Source organism: Crassostrea angulata, chromosome 10 (assembly GCF_025612915.1).
Source record: "Crassostrea angulata isolate pt1a10 chromosome 10, ASM2561291v2, whole genome shotgun sequence".
NCBI lineage: Eukaryota > Metazoa > Mollusca > Bivalvia > Ostreida > Ostreidae > Magallana > Magallana angulata.
The window spans coordinates 26,823,501-26,843,232 of record NC_069120.1 but is presented as its reverse complement, the minus strand read 5'-3'; the positions used below and the strand labels follow the sequence as shown (position 1 = coordinate 26,843,232).

At 32.9% G+C, this 19,732-nt stretch overlaps 2 protein-coding genes across 2 annotated transcripts; both read right to left on the bottom strand.

Annotated features, from left to right (window-relative positions):
- Positions 1-5,654: 5,654 nt before the first annotated feature.
- On the bottom strand, positions 5,655-7,318 carry LOC128168014 (uncharacterized). The gene has a single exon (XM_052834063.1). The coding sequence runs from the start codon at positions 7,314-7,316 to the stop codon at positions 5,685-5,687; it is 1,632 nt and encodes a 543-aa protein (XP_052690023.1). The 5' UTR covers positions 7,317-7,318; the 3' UTR covers positions 5,655-5,684.
- Positions 7,319-11,232: 3,914 nt separating this feature from the next.
- LOC128168220 (piggyBac transposable element-derived protein 4-like) lies at positions 11,233-17,921 on the bottom strand. Its single transcript, XM_052834403.1, has 7 exons — positions 16,777-17,921; positions 16,137-16,251; positions 15,263-15,361; positions 14,972-15,035; positions 14,514-14,668; positions 12,795-12,981; positions 11,233-12,623 (listed from the first exon to the last, which is right to left on the bottom strand). Exons 1-7 carry the CDS (start codon positions 17,258-17,260, stop codon positions 12,051-12,053), a joined length of 1,677 nt encoding a protein of 558 aa, XP_052690363.1. The 5' UTR covers positions 17,261-17,921; the 3' UTR covers positions 11,233-12,050.
- Positions 17,922-19,732: the final 1,811 nt, after the last annotated feature.

The window sequence follows — 19,732 nt, the reverse complement described above, 5'->3', positions numbered from 1 at the left end:
AAATCATTTCCTACCTTGTGTGTAAAACATATTAAATTCTACCGTCTGGTTTTTATTTGGGGCCATCTCAAAATATTAAAATGCACAAAATTGTGCCATTATATTTAGAACATTACGAATGAAGATTGGTATAATAAATTCATTAAAAAAATAAGGATGATATTCTCGAGGATAACATCATTCTGTGTACAAAATTTCTACGGCGTACAATTTTTACTTTTTCTTATATGTTATTTATTATAACGTACTCCTACAAAGCTTCATTTTAACATAAGGCATAAAACGCAATGGCAACGCTTTCCTGCCGCACCGGACGGGAAAATCGTTTAAAAAATAAAAATTTCCATTGAAAATCTAAATATTTTTAACTGTAATTTGTTTAATGTGTTCAGTTCTATAAATGATATTTCATAAGACGTATAGACCGACCGTATTATACATGTACTAGAATGTGCAAAAACATGCGCAACGAAAACTTAAGTCGGCCTCCTTGCTTTTGAGCAATTGTAAAACTATTTTCGTGACATTAAGCAAAAAATCTGCAATGCGCTTTTGATCCCTGGAGATTTTACAACATTGTTGTCTAAGATACGACTATTATCAGGGTGCTTTCCATTAAACGGCATCGCCGGATTTACCGGTGTTGCCTAAGCTATAATATAAACAAGCAAAACTTACTAGCTGCATAAACTGACATCTAAAATTTTCTCTCTGCAAGATTGAGTTCTGTGCAAAAACTGCTGACACAACCTAATGATGATCAAACAAGTTCAGTGTATACTTGGTCTAGAGCGTATTGCATGAAAAGTAATCCGTCAACATAAAATATTTTAGATTAATTGTCATCCTATAAAGTTAATGAAAAAAGTTTGAAAGTGACATTCATCGAAAGATGCAGCATATCATTTTCTTGTTGATATGTCAGCCTCATAAAACGTATTTATTTACTGTTGTTTTTTTTTTTTTTGCATAAAGAGCGCGATACAAAAATAACTGCCTATAAATTACATTCTTGCTCTCTATTCTGTCTATTAAATTTCAACTATCAAAAAAGGAGTATCAGTTTAAAAAAAACCGGAAGTCGTGCAAGTGTTAATAATATGATTGTTAATGATTGGCGTAGGGGTGCACAAGCTTATCTTTTAAAAAAGATTGGTGAGCTAGCGCTGTAGCCATTTTTATCTACACAAAGGTAGGTTCGTAATCAACTGGGTTATTTTGCTGAAATTGTCGTTTCTTTGCTTGAAATTTTCAGTATGACTCCAATCAGAGCTCCCTGGGCTATTCGGCAGAGCTCAGAAAAACACCTCGAATGTATTTTAACATTTCCAAAATCTGTCGGAAAGGCCAAAAAAGTTGCGATTGTGATAAACTCAAAACAAATTGACCAGTGAGAAATCATCTCTATTTGTGCTTCGACGTAAACATTTCCCGCTTTTATGTCGTTTCAATCGAGCTTTTTTCTCAAAAAGGAAAAAACGAAAAATTAAATAATTATATCAGTGTGGTGCTGCATGCAATGTATCAGTCGCTTATTCTCTCTCTCTCTCTCTCTCTCTCTCTCTCTCTCTCTCTCTCTCTCTCTCTCTCTCTCTAACATACTATGAAATGATATCTTTACGTTTGTTTTTTGTTTTTTTGGGGTTTTTTTTTGGGGGGGGATGGGTGTAGAGGGAGGAGGGGGGCTACGGGCATGCAGTGATTATCATGGCTGGGAAGGAAAGCTAGGTTTTATCAGTTGATATCTACAATCTTGGCACATTATGACCAAAGTTTTTCTTGAACTTTTAGGTGTATGTTACACAATAAATTAAGAAACTTCTGAATTTGAATCATATCTATTTTTATGGTGAAACGAAATGGTCATCGTACAGTCTATCTATTGAAGTTTTCCCAGAATACCAGACCGTAAAGTCGAGCATGCGTATTCCAGAAATATAGACTAACGTAGTTGCTATCGCTAATAATGCTGAGAGGTTATAATTAAATGTATCCAAAAAATTATCACTTAATCACATGGCTCCTCTTATGTCTATGTCCATTGCTAGGTGGTACATCTATCATTTAAAATCAATCTTTTGAAGAATTAGTCGATTAAGTTCAGAGGAGAGGACCATTGGGTCCCAGTAGCGTAGTGGACAATACACTTGCTTCTCACCGCTGCGACCCGATTTCGGTCCCCGTGATCGACAGTTGTTGTATGTGATAGGGTATGGCGGTCACGCGCTTGAACGTGGGTTCTCTCCGGGTACTCCGGCTTCTTCCCACACCAATGACCCCTTCGCGCTAACATCCGCACTGACTGGCGTCAGAATTCCAAATAGTGTGGACTTTTCACATGCTGTTTTTGAGAATTTGCTGTTGCTTCTAGGTAACATTCACAGTGGCAACAATGATAATTTGTGCACTTTCAATAACTACAGTATGAATGACTGAAGTGTGTGTGTGTGTGAGTGTGTGTGATTCGCACAAGGTACAGTGATCATTGCTGAAAAAGAACCATATAAATTTTTACTACTCAATACCTTGCAAGTGCGTACCACCACGAACCAGAAAAGAAAAGATTTTATTGTTTAATTTATAAGAAGAAATACAACTACTTTATAGTATTTACATACTTTATATTATAAAAGATTGATATAAAAGTTAAGAAATTCAAAGTTAATGAATGAAAGTAGTTTCTAAGGTTAGCTAATTCGAAAGATTTTGATACTGGATGTTTAAAGTTAATTGACATAAAATTGTAGGAATATCGTAGCTTTTCGTAATTTTATAATTAACTCCTTGAGTTAATTTCTCTGATTTCTGTGAATCATTTACAAAGTTGTGGGGTTTTTGGTTTGTCTTTTACTTGATTAGAGCGTTTTGTTGGATTGAAATATAATTATGAAACTTTTTGCATCCATTTCATACCCTACAAACGTATTTTAAAAGAAATTTAATAAAAGTACTCTACATTCTAGAAAGTATTTTCTGGAATAAAGAAAAATAAATAAAGATAAAAGTTATATATAATATTTCAAACAAAAATTAAAGAAAATGTAACAAAGTGTTTGATATGTCCAGAAAAAAAGATGTTAACGTTAAACAAGCACCTTTTATTGCTCCTGGGAATAAAAAAGAAGTACGTAAAATATATAATCTCTATCATTGATATTGATAGAGTTGAAAAGTTTAAAACAACTTTATTATGTCAACAGAATTTGGTAGGTTAATTTGTTGTTTGTTTTCTAATTTGCTGAATGATTTGCGACTTCTGCAAATTTTCGTAAATTCACAGTGATATGAACATAAAGAACACATATAAACACTTAATGAAAACTTGCTTTCAATTGTTTGAAAATTAAATAAACGTTAACTTTCATTTTATGTCCTCTGTAAAATGGTGTCGTTTTTTAAGTCTTATATTATTTTGTCATTGTCTACACAGTCCTTTGGCTGCCTCAGATTTATAGTCAACTGCAATGCCGTCTGCTTTGACATAGTTATATTGATATATCGGAGGAAAATTTGTACATTATTTTATGTTCTGGAGATCGACACACCGGTACTATTTAGAGAATGTTAACTAAAACCTGTTTGTTTGAGCCACAATTAACCTTTACAAAGAACTGATTAATCAAATAAAGACTTAATCCCGTTTTCCTTAAGGTGGGTGGCGTGTTTACCCCATAAAAAATCTCACATACCCTGAAAATTTGTCCTATTGTTTTTTAGGATTCACAGTTCATTATGTAAAATTTTTATCAACTTTGCTCACTTTTCCTCCTTATTCTATGGATGGAGTTATTTTGGGAAATTGCAAATAACTTTTAAACAAATAAGACGAATCAATAAAATGTTTCTATGCGTAAAGAAAAAATGATTTACAAATGTTTTATATAAACAAAATGTATATATGTAATTGCTAGATTTTTTGCTATTAATTTCATGTTTTTTATTATTTTACCAATTTTTGTTTTTCCGTATTTGACGGTGAAGTACGGCGTCAAAAGAAATTCTAACCTGCAGCACCAACTTAGTGATAACATTTACTTCAAGAAATAAACTTTAAACTTTTAAATATGAAACTTTTCCTCATATAAGGTTAAATGATAGCAAATATTCATCTTTTTACATAAATATAGTCCACAAAACTACAGAAATGAGAAAGTGAGAAAACATTTATATACGTCGTATATGTACACATTCATACAATTAAATAAACTTTGTTACAGTTAAAGTGATTTTTCGATTTAAGGTATTACACTACACCGAGACTTATACTTTTTAAGACATTACGTCGCAAGATGGCGATCTAAATGTTTTGTTGAACTGTATCAATCGATTTAGATGTATATCGTCATAGCTCAGTATCAGGCTTGTGAACTGCAGGTCATGAGTTCGAATCCACCTTGGGCTTTTGTTTATGTTTACTGAATGAAATATTTAAAAATATCATTTTTTAACTAAAATTGCACATTTTTTCGCCTATTTGACATATATACTTCTTATCCATCATGCATTCTATCATAATCAAGTAATTTTCTGCTGATTTGAGAACTTTTCAAGGTCTAGTGAGGCACCTTAAAGTGAGTAGAGCGTCTATCATTATAAACTTACTTCAGCATAATTACAAATATTTTTAAAAAGTGATTTATTATATTATTGTCATAATTGGGGGGGGGGGGGGGGGGGGGGGGCTCTGTGTACCTCCGGATTTTATTGGTCTGTAAATAACTATAATTTTATATTCTTATTTATTTTTTATTATTTTCAATGTAAAAAATCATATTGTTAATTTATTATAAAGAAATTTCAAGAGAAATTAAAATAGATCCGTTTATTTGATATCATAAAAAAACATTAACTTGAATAAACCTCAATTTTTCCCCTCTTATTCCAAATCAGAGGACGCAGATCGAGCATAATAAGTTTCATATTTATAATCAAGAGGCTAGGGAAGGAGGTGTTACAGATTTGTCAGCATGTGCAATATAATCCGGTTTCAGATTTTCACATTATCTTGTAAACTATTACTGTAAAAATTCTCAAATTTCGAAATCGGGTGATATTCGCATGCTTTGGATGCATGGTTACATGATATAGTATATAGTTTATCCTTGTATTGTAGTGTCATAATGTTTCTTTGTTCTTTGTTAAAGAATTTATCGCCAAACTAGAAGACATTTTACAGACCCCCTTCTTCTCTCTCTCTCTCTCTCTCTCTCTCTCTCTCTCTCTCTCGTTTGAGAATACACCACTGATATTTATTAGTTTTATGTACAGTTTAAGATACTATTAGACTGGAAAAATAGCTTCAATACTTCCGGATTATCTATGTTATTATGATAAAATGTGATTGTTTCCATTTTCTACTTGTGAAAAATCACATATATAATTTAAACCAAACATAAAATTAATAATTATTTTTTAAAATTACTCCTAGCATTTAACGTAATGAAAGCGAAGCTGGAAATCATGAGATGTTTCCGTTATGACGTCTTGAACCAATATGCACAAAACGGCCACAAGAATCGTCCAATTTAATGACGAATGCAAACCCGCCAGCTACCTTAAAGAAAATAAGATATTGAATTTATTTTTAATGTTCAAAGAAAGCGTTTATTCAGCTTGTGCTGTATAATTATGAAAGCTTAAAAGAAATGTATCTTTATGTTAAATTTACAGGTTTACTTTTGTTACTACAGATATTTGAATACTGACACTATGTTTGTGTCACATTGTCCAATATAAATAGATTTGTCAACATCTACACATACACATACACTGCGGGGACATTGTAGCTCTCGTTGTGTCAGGAGAAGAGACAAGAACTGACCGTCCTGATCAAGGATGTCAATTGTGTTATTGATACCATCACAAACAATGATGTGACCGAGGAAATCAACACAGATACCATAGGGACGAAACTCCGACCCCTGACCTGTGTATGAGAACCTGTGATGTCCTGATTTATCCACCACTACTACAGCTTGTCTTTTAATATCTGATGTACAGATATCGCCATTGATATTTTCTGTTATGTAGTGTGGCTTATTATACATTTCATGTCCTTTGTTGTCCTTCTGTATATTCTGTATTTCTTGCCCTGTTGTGTTGTACCTGGTGACTTTAACCTCGATAACTTTTATCATCCCTACTAGAATGTCCCCATTTATTTGAGATGCGTATATGCTGATTGGTGCCCAGCCTCCTGTCTCAATCAAATTTTTTTTTTCGTAACCGAGAGTTACCCGAGTGATGACATTATCGTATAATACTGTATATAACAGATCATTATCTTTTGTAACTGTATGGTAACCATGGCTACCACTTGTTTGTTCTTTCTGTAACTGATTCCCTTGTAAATCTATTTGGACCAGTTTATTGTCATCATCACTGACCCATAGTCTGCCTGTTTTATCAATTGATACATGAAATGCACTGTCAACGCCTGGTACCGTACACTCTTTTACCTTGGTGACAGAGAACAACTGAGATTTTATTTTCCTTTTTACCTGTTCATTGTTGTTAACTTTTACATCGCCAAGAAGCTTAAAGACATCGTCGTGTTTGAAATTACCATTAGTAAAGGATGGAAGGGCTAATTGAATTGCCTCTGGTATTGCCTCAATTTTCAAATTTGCAAATTGATCAGGAAAAAAATCTCTGACATTGGTTGAGGACATGTAGCTATGAAACTCTTGGGCAACATTCTCAAGGTCTGCAATGTATTCATCATAAGTTGTTTTCTGTGATGTTAACGCATTGAGGAGTGAGTCTTCTATCTTAACGGCTTGTTCCACTTTTTCTAACGCCACTATATCTACCAGCTTTTTCAGAGACTCAGCTTCAGCCTTTATAGAATTCCTGATGTCAATCATTACATCTTTTAATTTTTTTATATCGTCATCTATATCCTTTTTCAAGCCTTCTGAGGTTGGAAGGAAATACTCCTGGATTTTCGAGATTTCTATTTGGCAAAATGCAATCTTTTTCAAATAATGGTTTTCCAAATCATCCATTTGATGAGAGGAATGATCTTCCATGAGCATGCACTTAGTACATAGAGGACAATTGCAATGTTTACAAAGAATGTATAGATTTCGAGTTGGATGGAGCTTGCATTTCTCTTCAGGGAGTTGTCGTGTGCATAGTGGGTAGAAAGCCAATTCATGCTTCTTGCTTTCCAGACTGTTCCAATGATCATATGAGCATTGTTCACACAATTGTAAGTGGCAAGGAATGCAGTAAAATTGGCAGTAATTTTTGCACTTTTCAATATCACATACCGAATAGTGTTTGTCTGTTTTGGGTATCTCTTCTTCAGACATTGTAAAATCTGAAATTGCATTTAGTATTATTGCATTATTCTGTAATATCAAATAGTTTTTATAGTTTGTTCATCTTAAATTTTCATTTTAATATACATGTTTTAAAATGTAATAAAATGAAATAAAACTTAAATTCTGATCTTCAATTTAAAAGAATACAAAATTCCATGAGAATAAAACAATAAAAAAATTTAAGTAAGGCGTTATTAAATGCATCAGTTACCAACATTATCAGTAAATCAGTTGTTGACTTGTTGGCAATCATTTTCAGAATCTTTTATTTGCATATGAAAATATATCAATTACCAATAAAATAAAACTTCTTCAAGTAACAAATTTTAGTGCGAAGAAGTGACTTAACAAAGACCTATTGTCTAGATAAATGTAAAATGGAGATGGAAGTTGATGGTATTCTAGCCATAAACTGTTTATTTAGTTTAAATGGTCCAAGTAAAATTTCAATATGATAATTTTTAGGCTTCTAAAACCAACACGTTTTTAAAAATTCAGAAATCTAGGACATACTCAATAAAGAGTTATTATCACATTTGGACGCGATAAATTTTGGGATTCGGTTAGTCTCATTTTCAAAAGTCTTGATATCACTATTAGATTTTCGTCAATAATTTATCATCATTTTAAGCACAATCAACTGTTTTAACGAGGTTGAGTACAGTTCGAGTGCGCATGGTTTTACGCAGCTTTTTATTTTCAAGGAGTTGAAGGTGCATTCACTTTCTTTTGCATCTTGTTTTTATTCAAAGTTAAGATTCCTTGTTACGTTCGTAAATCGAGAATTTGTGAAAACATATACTTAATCTGATAAAATGATTTAACGGCGCTTACGACAACATCGTTTTCCTGCAATGTAAACTATGCATAAAGCCGGAGAAAAAAATGTGAAGCAGACAAAGGTTTTTAGTTAGGATTTTTTTTTTACATGACATCATAAGAAATATATATTAAGCAATTGAAATTATTTTTCTAATAATGATTTTTTTTGCCAATGTATATCGTAAATTGAAAAAAATCAACTTTGATATAATTGCTGGACCAAAGCAGGTTGTCAAAATTTCTACAAAAGTTTTCATACAGGAAAACCCTAGGGCAGAAATACAAAAACTATAGAAAAAAGGTGAACATTTTGCGCATATACAACAATTCTCCATTTTGCTCAATAGTAAAATTGACAACTTTCGGTACAACTCCTAAGAAATCGGGATAATAAATAAAATATCTTTAATCTAAAAATAATTGACACTGAAGTAAAACTTCAAGAAAGAGAAAATGAGACCCGGTCTCGTTAAAGACAAACTTCATTGGGAATGAAATTTCAAGATTTTTAAAAATCAATTACTTTTTTCAGAAATAATCAAAGTTAGAGATTTTAGATTCGTAAATGAAAATCAGATTTTTTATCATCTTGCTATTCCTTTCCAAGTAATATAGATATTTTGATATGATTCAGTAGACCGAGTGTTGTCAAATATCTAACACTGTGATAGGTAAACTCATATGTTGCTTAACGTAAAGCGAAACGAAAATCTTTTTATAGGTCAATAGAGAGTTAAGTTAAGTTAATGATTTTGTTTCAAGAGAAGGCGTTGAATTAGGGCTATAGAACGTGTAAGTGGACAATCCAGTTTCCTGAAAAGTATATAGGAAGAGAAGGCTGCTCAAATATGTTTTGCTCAGTGGTTAGTTTCTACAATGTACATTTATGAGGGATCGTTTGAATTGAACATATCCTTCTTTAACTGGAAATTCTAAAATCACTAACACTCGAACTACTTATGTATTACTAATAAATAAAAACTAAGTTGTTGAACTCTGAAATATGGTCTAGGATGATGCTTTCTTCCTCATGATATCACAGACATTGTTTGTTACAAGACAATACCCAAGATGTTGATTTGAAATCTTACTTCTTAATTGATTCACTTTAAAGTTAATCTTAAAATTGATAGGTTACAAGGAAATTTTGCAAAAATGAAATATATGAAAAACTAAAATAATTTTACTTACTTTTACCATATAATCATTTGCCTCTGCAGGTCTTGTCAGAGTCTGAAATTGTGATAGACAAGACGCTTAATACAAGGTACAACTTGGTCGATTAAAGTGGAAATTTATGTGACATTAAGTGTTAAAGATTTGTTATCGTGCGTTATCTTTTTAAAGGTAAAATATAATGTCCTTCAAGACATAAAGGTTTTTGAGATAACTTCTACCATTGCTAGCGATGTAAAACATTAGTTGTGTTGTATGTCTGTCCATTAGAACAATTTTTACATTTGTCTTGTATCAGAACAAAATCATTCTTTTAAAAAATCCAAAACATACAGATATTCATAGCCATAAGCTTTTGAAAGCTGGATCGGGCTTAAAGCCTTTCCACAAACGTGGCTTGTGTGTGTGTGTGTGTGTGTGTGTGTGTGTGTGTGTGTGTGTGTGTGTGTGTGTGTGTGTGTGAGGGGGATGGGTGGGGGAAGGGTAAGTTTGTTTGTTCCTATCAAATCCAATTTTTTAAACGTTTTTAATAAAACTTTTTGGCATCTGATACGGTGTATGCCTAACTTCGACATATTTTCTTTAGCCATGTCTTCAATTCCTTCACCTATTTGTGTAAACGATTACAACAAGGTTATACAATATCTGACGAAATACATCGATTATTATACTGGTCGAATTTTCTTATCTTACAACTACGTTATAAATTAGGTAGAGCAAGTCTTTCTTTTTTCTTTGTGAGTGTTTTTGTCCCACTTATCCTATATAAGGAATCGAGAATCTATCTTGTATTAAAATGGGCGAAACTACCATAAATTTATGTCGAAATAGGGGTTCTTTGATCAGAGCTAGATATGTAATGCCTTGAGTCTTTTGTAAATATCCGTGTATTCGGTTGTCTAAAATTATTTAAAGCTTTAAAAAAAAAAAAAATTACTATCTTAATATTGTTGCTGGTGACATTTGGGGCATTTTATTTTGCCAAAAATAAGTATTAAATCTATTGTGTCATGTTTTTAGAATATTTTTGCTAAATAATATTGAAATATTATGTAAACGGTCCCATCTGAATGTATAAACCCAATCAAAAAGATGGAATCATAAATAAGAGTACAGAATTTAGCATCGTTGTTCCATCAGATGTCATTACATATAATGTCATTTTCGATAGATCGCACTTTAGTGTGCGTCTTAATATTAAAAAGATTTAGTGTTCGAAAAGTACTTACACTGCTGTCTCTTTTACCTATGCTATTAAAGATTATTTTGAGGGGTTGAGCAAGAGCCGTTAAAAGGAAAATATAAAAGTGTTGGGTATCAATGGCAAGGGAAATTTGTAAATAATGAAAATATCTTAAATAAAATGAATTTTACATACTTTTTGAGGAATGACACGTCTTAATTATCTGGTTGACGTGATATATGGATGTCCTGCGTTACATTCAGTAGCTTTGCGCTTTATGCACAGGTTGATAAAACAATCAATTTTGCGCCAAACAGCATGACATTTGGAATATAACTGTAACATCCATATCAAAGTATGATGTCATAATCATTTCAAATGTTCGGTTGATAGATATAATATTGCAGCCTTTGAAATGGCGAAGTACTCGGTGTCCCGTTTTTTGAAGATTCAGATAGACTGACATTTCAGTCATCAATATTATGTCTAAAACGAAGGTAAGTTGCTTATTTTTGATACAGATATATTGCACACGTATTGTATAATAAGATACAAACGACTATTATTCTATAATAACAATATTTTTAACCCTTTAACCCCCAGAACTTTTCACAATTTACGAAAATAAAGTTATAACATAACAAATTGAATTTAACTTAATACTGGCTATTTTTTTACTCAAATAACTAGATATGAAATGAAAGACATTTTTTTGCAGATTTTAAATTTGATTTAAAAAAATCAAATATGCGGTTGCCATGGCAACGTTTTGGACTTAAATCATAAAATAATATTTTTTCATAGATTTTTCATAGAATAGTGAAATATTTTGATACCATATTGAACGATTAAGTAATATACAGAATATTCTACAGAAAAATACATTGTAAAGTATTATTAAACAGCTGGAATTCTAATCAAAACAATTTGAAACAACTTTTTTTTATGTTGCTTTGCGCAACATTTGGCATTTTCTGATCAAAATAAAAGTAACAACAAACAATTGTAATAAAGTTTCAAAATGTGTCTTTAGTGACCCAGAAAAGGCAATAACAGTCTACAATGTGGTATATAATGTTACCGACGATATATTTTTTTTTTCTAATTATACATCCTTGAAAATGCAGAAACAATTGTTACCATAGCAACAAGACCACAAGGTATCTCAATGAAATTATTTCATAATGAATACAACAAAATTCAAAAGGAAGAAACCAAGAAGCTTTATCAATTTTTCAAGAAAATCAATGAATAAAGAATTCAGCTTTGGTATACAATAGAAATATTAAATACATTAAAATTAAAATGGTTGTCATGGCAACAGTTACCAACACACAGTGATGAATAGTTTATTTCTTTTCAATAACATATTTAGAAGGTTTTAAAAATACATGGTACACAGGTACACGACAAAAACACATTTGAAAAAATGCAAACCATATGAGTGGATTAGATAGGTGCTTGAAGCCACCAAATAAAGTAGACACATATTATTTTAACAAAACATGCAATTATAAACAGATATTACATGATATATACACCTATTCCATAAGCAAGTGATGATAAGTGTGATAGGCCTGAAAACAAGCTCCTCTACACAGATGTACATTACAAATGCTACAACCAAAAAATGTGTCACTTCTTCTGCCATTCTTCTTGCACTGTTTGCATCTTCCACGCGGTCTTGTCAACTTCGTGCTGATGTGCCGGTTGATGTGAGCAACACTAATACCTGCAACTCCCCTTCCACATGAAGGTGCCCGCTTTCTGCTAGAGAAATCACCAATAAGTTTCTCCGCGATAGACAAGTTGCAGTCAACCATAGAGAAATGTTTTGTTGGTTTTCTTGTTCCTGGGGTTTCAATCCAAAGAAGGAATGTGTTGATCAGAGAAATTTCAAAAATATAGTTGACCAGATACTTCCAAAACTTTTTGGATGGACGGCCAACTGGACACTTGGATCTGTATTGCTGTGTCCTGTCTACTCCATAGTAGTGTTGTTGGTAGTGCTCAACTGCAGGCGGGCGCTGAATGATGATAACACCACCACCCCGAACTCTTCTTTGAGCTGGGCCATCTCCGAGAGGGTCAGATGTTGTAGATGCAATGTGAACCTGAGATTAAATTTATATGAAAAATTAAATAAAACTGTCTTTTGAAATCATTTGAAAACATGTTTACTCTCGCAAATAATCGTTGTTTTTTTTATTCACGTAAAACAGATAAGCACGGAACCTAGACTTTTACAAATACAACATCTATTTTACCACATAAAAACTACACACAGGTTTAGCATCATTCCATACGGTGGCAACAAGGTTATTATGTTGCATCTGTTCAGCATCTCCTCTCTCAGGAAGGTGTGGGTTCTTCAGCTGTGAGGGAAACCCTTTCCTGTTTGCCATTATAGTCCCACAACCATATACACCGTAGGATTCAAGAGTTTGGAGAAGAGGAATAGAAGTGAAATATCTGAAGGAAAAGAAAACCAACAATATAATGAACTTAAGGTGGTATGGGGCATCTTTCAATATTATTGTGGAATAAATTCCTTATAATTGAAATACTTTCACCGGTTTAATTTTTTCAAATTTTACAATATTTAACCAAAATATAGCTTTTAAAAATATTCTGAGACTGAGGTAAAAATTGTAAAATCCCAAGCAGGATTCAACCTCATGACTTTCAGATTCGTAGCAATCCCTCTAACTCACTGCGCTACGCTATTATAGTTGACAATATTGGGAAAGAAACTACATTTATAATTACACTTGGTTTTATTGTTTATTTCAATAAACAATACGTCACAACATGGAAGTGTCCCATGCCATCTTTATTTCAAAATTTTAACAAGTGAAAAACTGTCAAGGTGACAGCAAACCAGGTTTTCATTTATGTGAACTGTATCAATAATCCGTGTCAACATGTATCCAGTGAAATGGAATACCCCAGATGCAATTTTTTGCCAAAAAATGACTAATTCAAAAGCTGGTATTTTTTTCATAAATTATAAGAAATCAAAATCTTAGCAATATGCACACCTCTGATATATGTACAATTAATCTGCAAAAGAACAACTTCCTATCTTGAGAACTGTAGGAGGAGTTATCCGTATAATAAGGGTACCCTATGCAATATTTTGCCAAAAAATGATCAAGTTCAAAAGCTGGTATTTTTTTCATGAATGATCAGAAATCAAAATCCTAGCAAAATGCACACCTCTGATATATTTACAATTGATCTGCAAAAGAACAACTTCCTATCTTGAAAACTGTAGGAGGAGTTATCTGTACAATAAGGGTACCCTTTTGGCAGCCGCCCGCCCGCCTACCATTTTCACCATTTTAATAACCGGATTTTTCCGTTGGAAAACACGGTTAATAAAATAAGATCAAGAAAGTCGTATGACTGTTGCACTGATTCTGATTTTTTTTAAAGTTGTTAAAAATATGACAGCATGCAAGAGAGACGTAATTATATGTTCCTTTTATAAATCAGTCATTTGAAAATGAGACATCAAGCTTAATTTAATAATCAGAGACAATATTTTACCAATTCCCATTTCAGTCTCGAGCAACTATGACAGGATAGAATGTAAACAATAATCCACTAAAAATGGAGTAGTATGAACACGGTCAAGATCGTAATTCAAAACTTTTGCCATTGGTTTACATAATTGTCAATATAGCAGAGACATACTAGTATAGATTTAGTAGCTAGTAGTATACTAAAGTTTTCTATTTCATGAGACAAGAACATAAATGTGTCACATTTACTGCAAATAAATGAAGTTGCATTCCAGCATTTCATGCATCTCTAGAAAAAGTTACCCCCTCCCCCTTCCCCAAAAATAAAAATTAAATAAAACACAGAACTGATAAAACCAATCCTGTGTCACAGCAAATTTATGGTGCATAAACTCTGAAATTCTTATAACCTTTGTTCATAAAAAGTCATTTCACTTGCATATAAACAGACAGACATTCTGACAATAATTAATTTACCTATCGAAGAACACATGATGACCTTTCCACTTCAATGGCTTGCATAAATGTTTGACGACTCGTTCCCCTAGTGATGGGCCACACATTGAATCATGTTTACCAAGATACACTCTGTAATCATTGGTGTAGCCACTTGGTTCACATCTCATCCATATCTACATGAAAATAAAGTTTCCATGTCATAACATTTATAAAATTTAACGTTTCAATATTTTTCAATTTCACATAAAAAGTGTCAGTAAACTTTCTGTTTTTTTTTAAATAAAACTCTTAAAATTATTTTTTTAAAATAATGATATAATTCGGTTTCATTACTGTATGTATTGTCAGTAAACTTTCTGGGTTTTTTTAAAATAAAACTTTTAAAATATTTTAAAAAAAAATAATGATCACTTAGGGAATCCAAGGTTTTGAAAAAAAGGATATGAAGATTACAAAAGTTATAAATATTGAAATACCTTTAGACCGCGCTTTATTGGTTTTCCTGGCGTGTACTGCTGTGCATAATGATGTCCCTTGTACCTGTAAGAATATGAGAATTGAATCATAATATAGGCAAATCTATACATACTGGATAAAGTAATGTAGTAGGAAACGAATAATGAACATATAAATATAATGAAAATATATGGCTTGACTGGAAATCAACTCAGGCCAGGACCCAAGCAGCTCTCACTAGCATAATGCTAACAAGTTGCATTTAGAAAGCGGATAGAAAAAGAGCAAGGATGAAATGCCATGACATGTACCTTATCATTCCTTCATCTATACTCTGACACTTCCCTGGTTTGTAAAACTTCTGGAAATTTCCTCTTGTCATGTCGATAAGTGGTCTGATTTTATGAAGTCTGAAATGTAATAAAACATGTATTCTAAAATGTATTTGGGGAAGGGGGGGGGGGTGGTGGTGGAGGATTTCAACTGCAAGCCCTCACTCCCTTCGAAAAATTCAAAGTTATATAGTTCACATAGTAAAGTACCGTCACAAAAAATAGATCTTGGAACCCACCCACCCCTTCCCTGGCAAACAGAATTTCTGCATCTGTGTATACATGTAATATAATTGTTCACTGAGATAGTAGTTTTGTATTCTAGTTTTGATATTTCGGTTTCAGTCAAAACTCTAACCATGGTCCAAAACTTGACATGCCAACACTCTACTAATACTGAACCACTGATTGTGACTTAGGACATGTCATTTACATCTGGTTGTTCATGTTATTTTCTAAGTAAAATGGTATGTGAATAGAAGTAAGCTATGAAAATCAAAACCAAATACAGTTTATATTACTTTCAAACAACTTCAAGATAAAATGATCCAGTTTACATTTCATCAGGGTTTTTTTTTTACTTTTCTCCCTGTGCAATGCACGTGTCGGTTGCAATCACTCATACTGGGGGACCAAGTTTTATTACCAAAGGAACTGAATGATATAAAAATTGTTTCCAGTATTCGTTCAATGTGAATATTTTAGCACATGCTTTTCTGTTTGCTAATTTTTTTTTTTACCAATGTGTCTTTACAATCTTTACAAAAAATTAATAATAGCAAACGAAAATATATCAAGTTCCCTCACAAAAAAATTAGTTTTGTATAAACCAAAGCAAAACCACGTATGATACCTGTCATAATTGGGTGATCCAGCAGGTGCTTGAGCCTGGTTGTCATTTATGTGCAGATACTGCAGCAATTTTTCAAACCTTGTTCTTGTCATGCATTTCTTGAAGCCTTCATTTCCTGGGAGAAATGAAAACCAAAAATATTAATTCTGAGGGGGTATATTATTTAAATTTTCTATTTCTGTGTGGCAGGTTGTTTTTGTGGTTTTTGTTATTCTATTTTTTTTCAATATAATTTTGTGTATTTTATATCGTACAAGCGGCTTAGCTCAGGCACGTAGCATTGTTTTTGAAAGTGTGTGTGGAAATCTTGACAAGCCAAAAAAAAAGGAATTTATGACTTTCCCAAAATCTTCAAAATCCTAATCCGGGGGGGGGGGGGGGGGGGGGGGGGGGGGGGGGGGGGTATATAACTTCAATTTCAATCCTATTTCCTTATTTTCATATTAATATTTTACATGCTCCCAAAAAAGTGGGGGGGGGGGGGCAACTCCATGATAATTCAATTTTTATTTGTAAATTTTAAAAAATTAGTTGCTGCGAAAAAAAGTGCCCCCCCCCCCCCCCCCCCCCCGATGCTACGTGCCTGTAGCTTAGTGAATTTCTTGCAATATATGCAATGCAAATCATATATTTTACTTACCAACAAATGGGTTTTCCGACCAGTACATATCGATGCGAGGTAACTGATTTATTCCCATGATGATATTCAGTCCAAAGAAAGCTTTCATTTCTGGGCAAGTTGTGGGGTACCAAATCGAATCGCGGGAACCTTTGCGAGTCATTTCCTGTTCTGCATATCTGTTCGTCTCCTGAGCCGCGGTTTCAAAGAAATCTTCGTTTATCATAAGATAAAAATACTTCAACAAGTCATCGTCAGGCAGTAAAGTATGATATGGGCCTACTTGTTCAGTAAATGGTGCTATGTCCACTGGGTGGAGATCGTAAGACCAGAAGTCATCATCAGTTGCTTCTGTTTGTTGGCTGTCAGGCTCCATTGATGACTCTGTCTGCTGTGTATCATCGTCACTGTCTGTGTCCGATGAAAATTCATGTTCACTATATAGCTGGAGATCTGAACCCTCAGACAAGGTATCGCTATCGTCATCCGATGAACTGTTCTCCATTTCTACTGTCGAACTCGGAAATCCCGCGCTTGTTCAATGTTTACATTGTAGCGTAGTAACGGAAAAGGGAGATAAATTCAGCTTGTTGTGATCTCGGCAAAAGACTTCGTATTTTATAAAATGTTGACAAAATATATATGATTATAAGAAGCAGTTACTATCTTGGTCCATTTTAGTTTTATATACAAATATAAATACGTAATGCAATTGATACTAGCCTATACCGCGTTGATGAAAACTATAAAAAATATATGTACAACAACGTACTACTATTGAACCCTGTTTATAATTTTGTTCTTCTAAAAAAATCACATGAAACATGTATAAATAATATTAAGGATGTATAAAAAGTGGTGTATTACTTGTTTACTTAATAATTACAGGGATTTTTTTATTTAATTCGGCGCTTTCGAGCTGTAGAAGCCGCCCTTGTCCGACAATGCGCATTCAAAATGAAGAGCTAAATATTATTTTAAATCTTAACTATGATTTATTTTTTAAGTTATTAATCATTTTTCTTTAATTACTTCTGTTTTCCTGAGGATTTGTATTTTCTTTTGATATCTAGTTCTTTATCATACGATATAAAATAAGCGAGTAATTAAACTTTTAATACATGTATTATCAAAGTGCGTCCAAATGCGTCAATGGGGGTTAAAGGGTTAAGGCAGGTTGATTTTTAAGTTGTCCAGTGAAATGTCCCAATCTAAAAAATACTGCACTTTTTAAGCAATTTAATGATTTTAGTGCAAAATTTCAAGCAATATACAATCGCAATTATTAAAATAAGTACAACAGACAACAGTACATAAAATTTGCTACAGAGACATATCAAAATTTTATGAATCCCCATATTAGTTTAAGGAAAACAGAAAGTATTTAATGTCCAAATAAATGTCCCATTTATGTTTGACGCTCCGTGACTGTGACGTGACGTTGATATATTTAAAACTGATAACGTCCAAACGAAAAACGTTGGTTGATAAATAATTATTATATAAGTTTTGATGCGTGTCCTTTTCGTAATTTTTTTTTATTATATAGCAACAATAACATTTTCTGCCAAATACCCGTTTTTTTCTAATCTGGACTAACTTGATTAAAAAAATTAGATGATGCAAAGACGTAATGTTATCAAATCCTAACACTCTACCCATATTCTCTTTATACCATTTTAGTCAAGATCTTTATAGACCGATCCATCCGTTTAAAAATAATATCCTACACGCGTGATAAATCTTAAAGTAATTTAAAAGCGGACATTAGCGGTCATACAAAATCTGCTAGAGGTCACGTAGCATCGGGGGGGGGGGGGGGGGGCCCTTCCAATTTTTCTCACAGCAATCTTTAGTAAATTTACATGTAAAAATGAATAAACATAGAGATCCCCCCTCCAACTTTTTTTTCTTTTGTCAAAAAGTCTAGCCCCACTTTCAAAAACGACGCCAGCCCGCTATTTTCTAATAGAACTTTACAGAATTATATTTTTAAATAAAGCATTCGTGTTTTATTCATTATTGTATTAATTAGATAAATACATTGATAGGAAATGAGGATTATCCTTGAAAACCTGAATGGCGACCCATTTGTCTCGGTACTGGTATTTGTGCTTAGGATTTTACAAATCTACAGGGTCTTTAATTGTTTTTATCTGTTGCAGTTTTCAGAAGAATGACAATGATACCATGGATACGAAAATGTCCCCACGAGAAAGATTAGAGTTTTATAGAAATAAGAAACTTCAAAAACGACGACAACAAAAGCTAGCATCGTATCATAAAAACAAAACTGTCAAACAGACTGAGTATAAACAAACTTCTGATGCAACTAGAAAGCGCATGTACAGAGCAAAACAAGCTGAAACGAGAGAGAAGGAAACAAAACGAAAAAGAAAATATAGAAATTTAGCGAGGAATAAAAACGTCGAGCTCTCTGCGAACACGAAAAATTCAAATGAAATGATAAAGACGTGTTTTTAAAAACAGAACAAGTAAACACAGAGCATTAAAAAAATTAAAGGATTCGTTACCCCAATCACCAAAGAAGCGGTCAGCTACACTGGCAGCATATTTGAAAAATTCAAACTCTCCAACGACAAAAATTTTAATTGATTCTGATGTCGTATTATCACCAGAAGAACAAAGTAATAAAATCAACAGAAAAAGCGGTTCTGCAAGATTTAAAAACAACAATTGATAGCTGCAAAATGGAAAGATTGAAAGACTCAGTTACGTCTATGAACGTGCTTGTTGCAACAATAAGTGGTGAACAAGTGACCCAAAGCAGATGTCGAAAAAATCTAGCTAAAAAACTTGGTTTACCAGTTAGACGAATAAGTAAGGGAAACACAATTCGCACCACTGTATTGAAAACTGAAAGATCTTGTTGGACTTACACGTTTAGAAAAACGCACACTGACGCGATTTCAACGGAAACTAAACAACTTGCGTACGACTTTTTGCTGCGTCCAGG

Coding starts and splice junctions, on each gene's coding strand:
- LOC128168220 (XM_052834403.1), bottom strand. CDS start 17,260: ATGGAGAACAGTTCATCGGATGACGATAGCGATACCTTGTCTGAGGGT. Junction 15,036..15,262: donor ATAGATGAAGGAATGATAAG/GTACATGTCATG, acceptor ATATTCTTACAG/GTACAAGGGACATCATTATG. Junction 14,669..14,971: donor CAATAAAGCGCGGTCTAAAG/GTATTTCAATAT, acceptor ATTTTCATGTAG/ATATGGATGAGATGTGAACC.
- LOC128168014 (XM_052834063.1), bottom strand. CDS start 7,316: ATGTCTGAAGAAGAGATACCCAAAACAGACAAACACTATTCGGTATGT.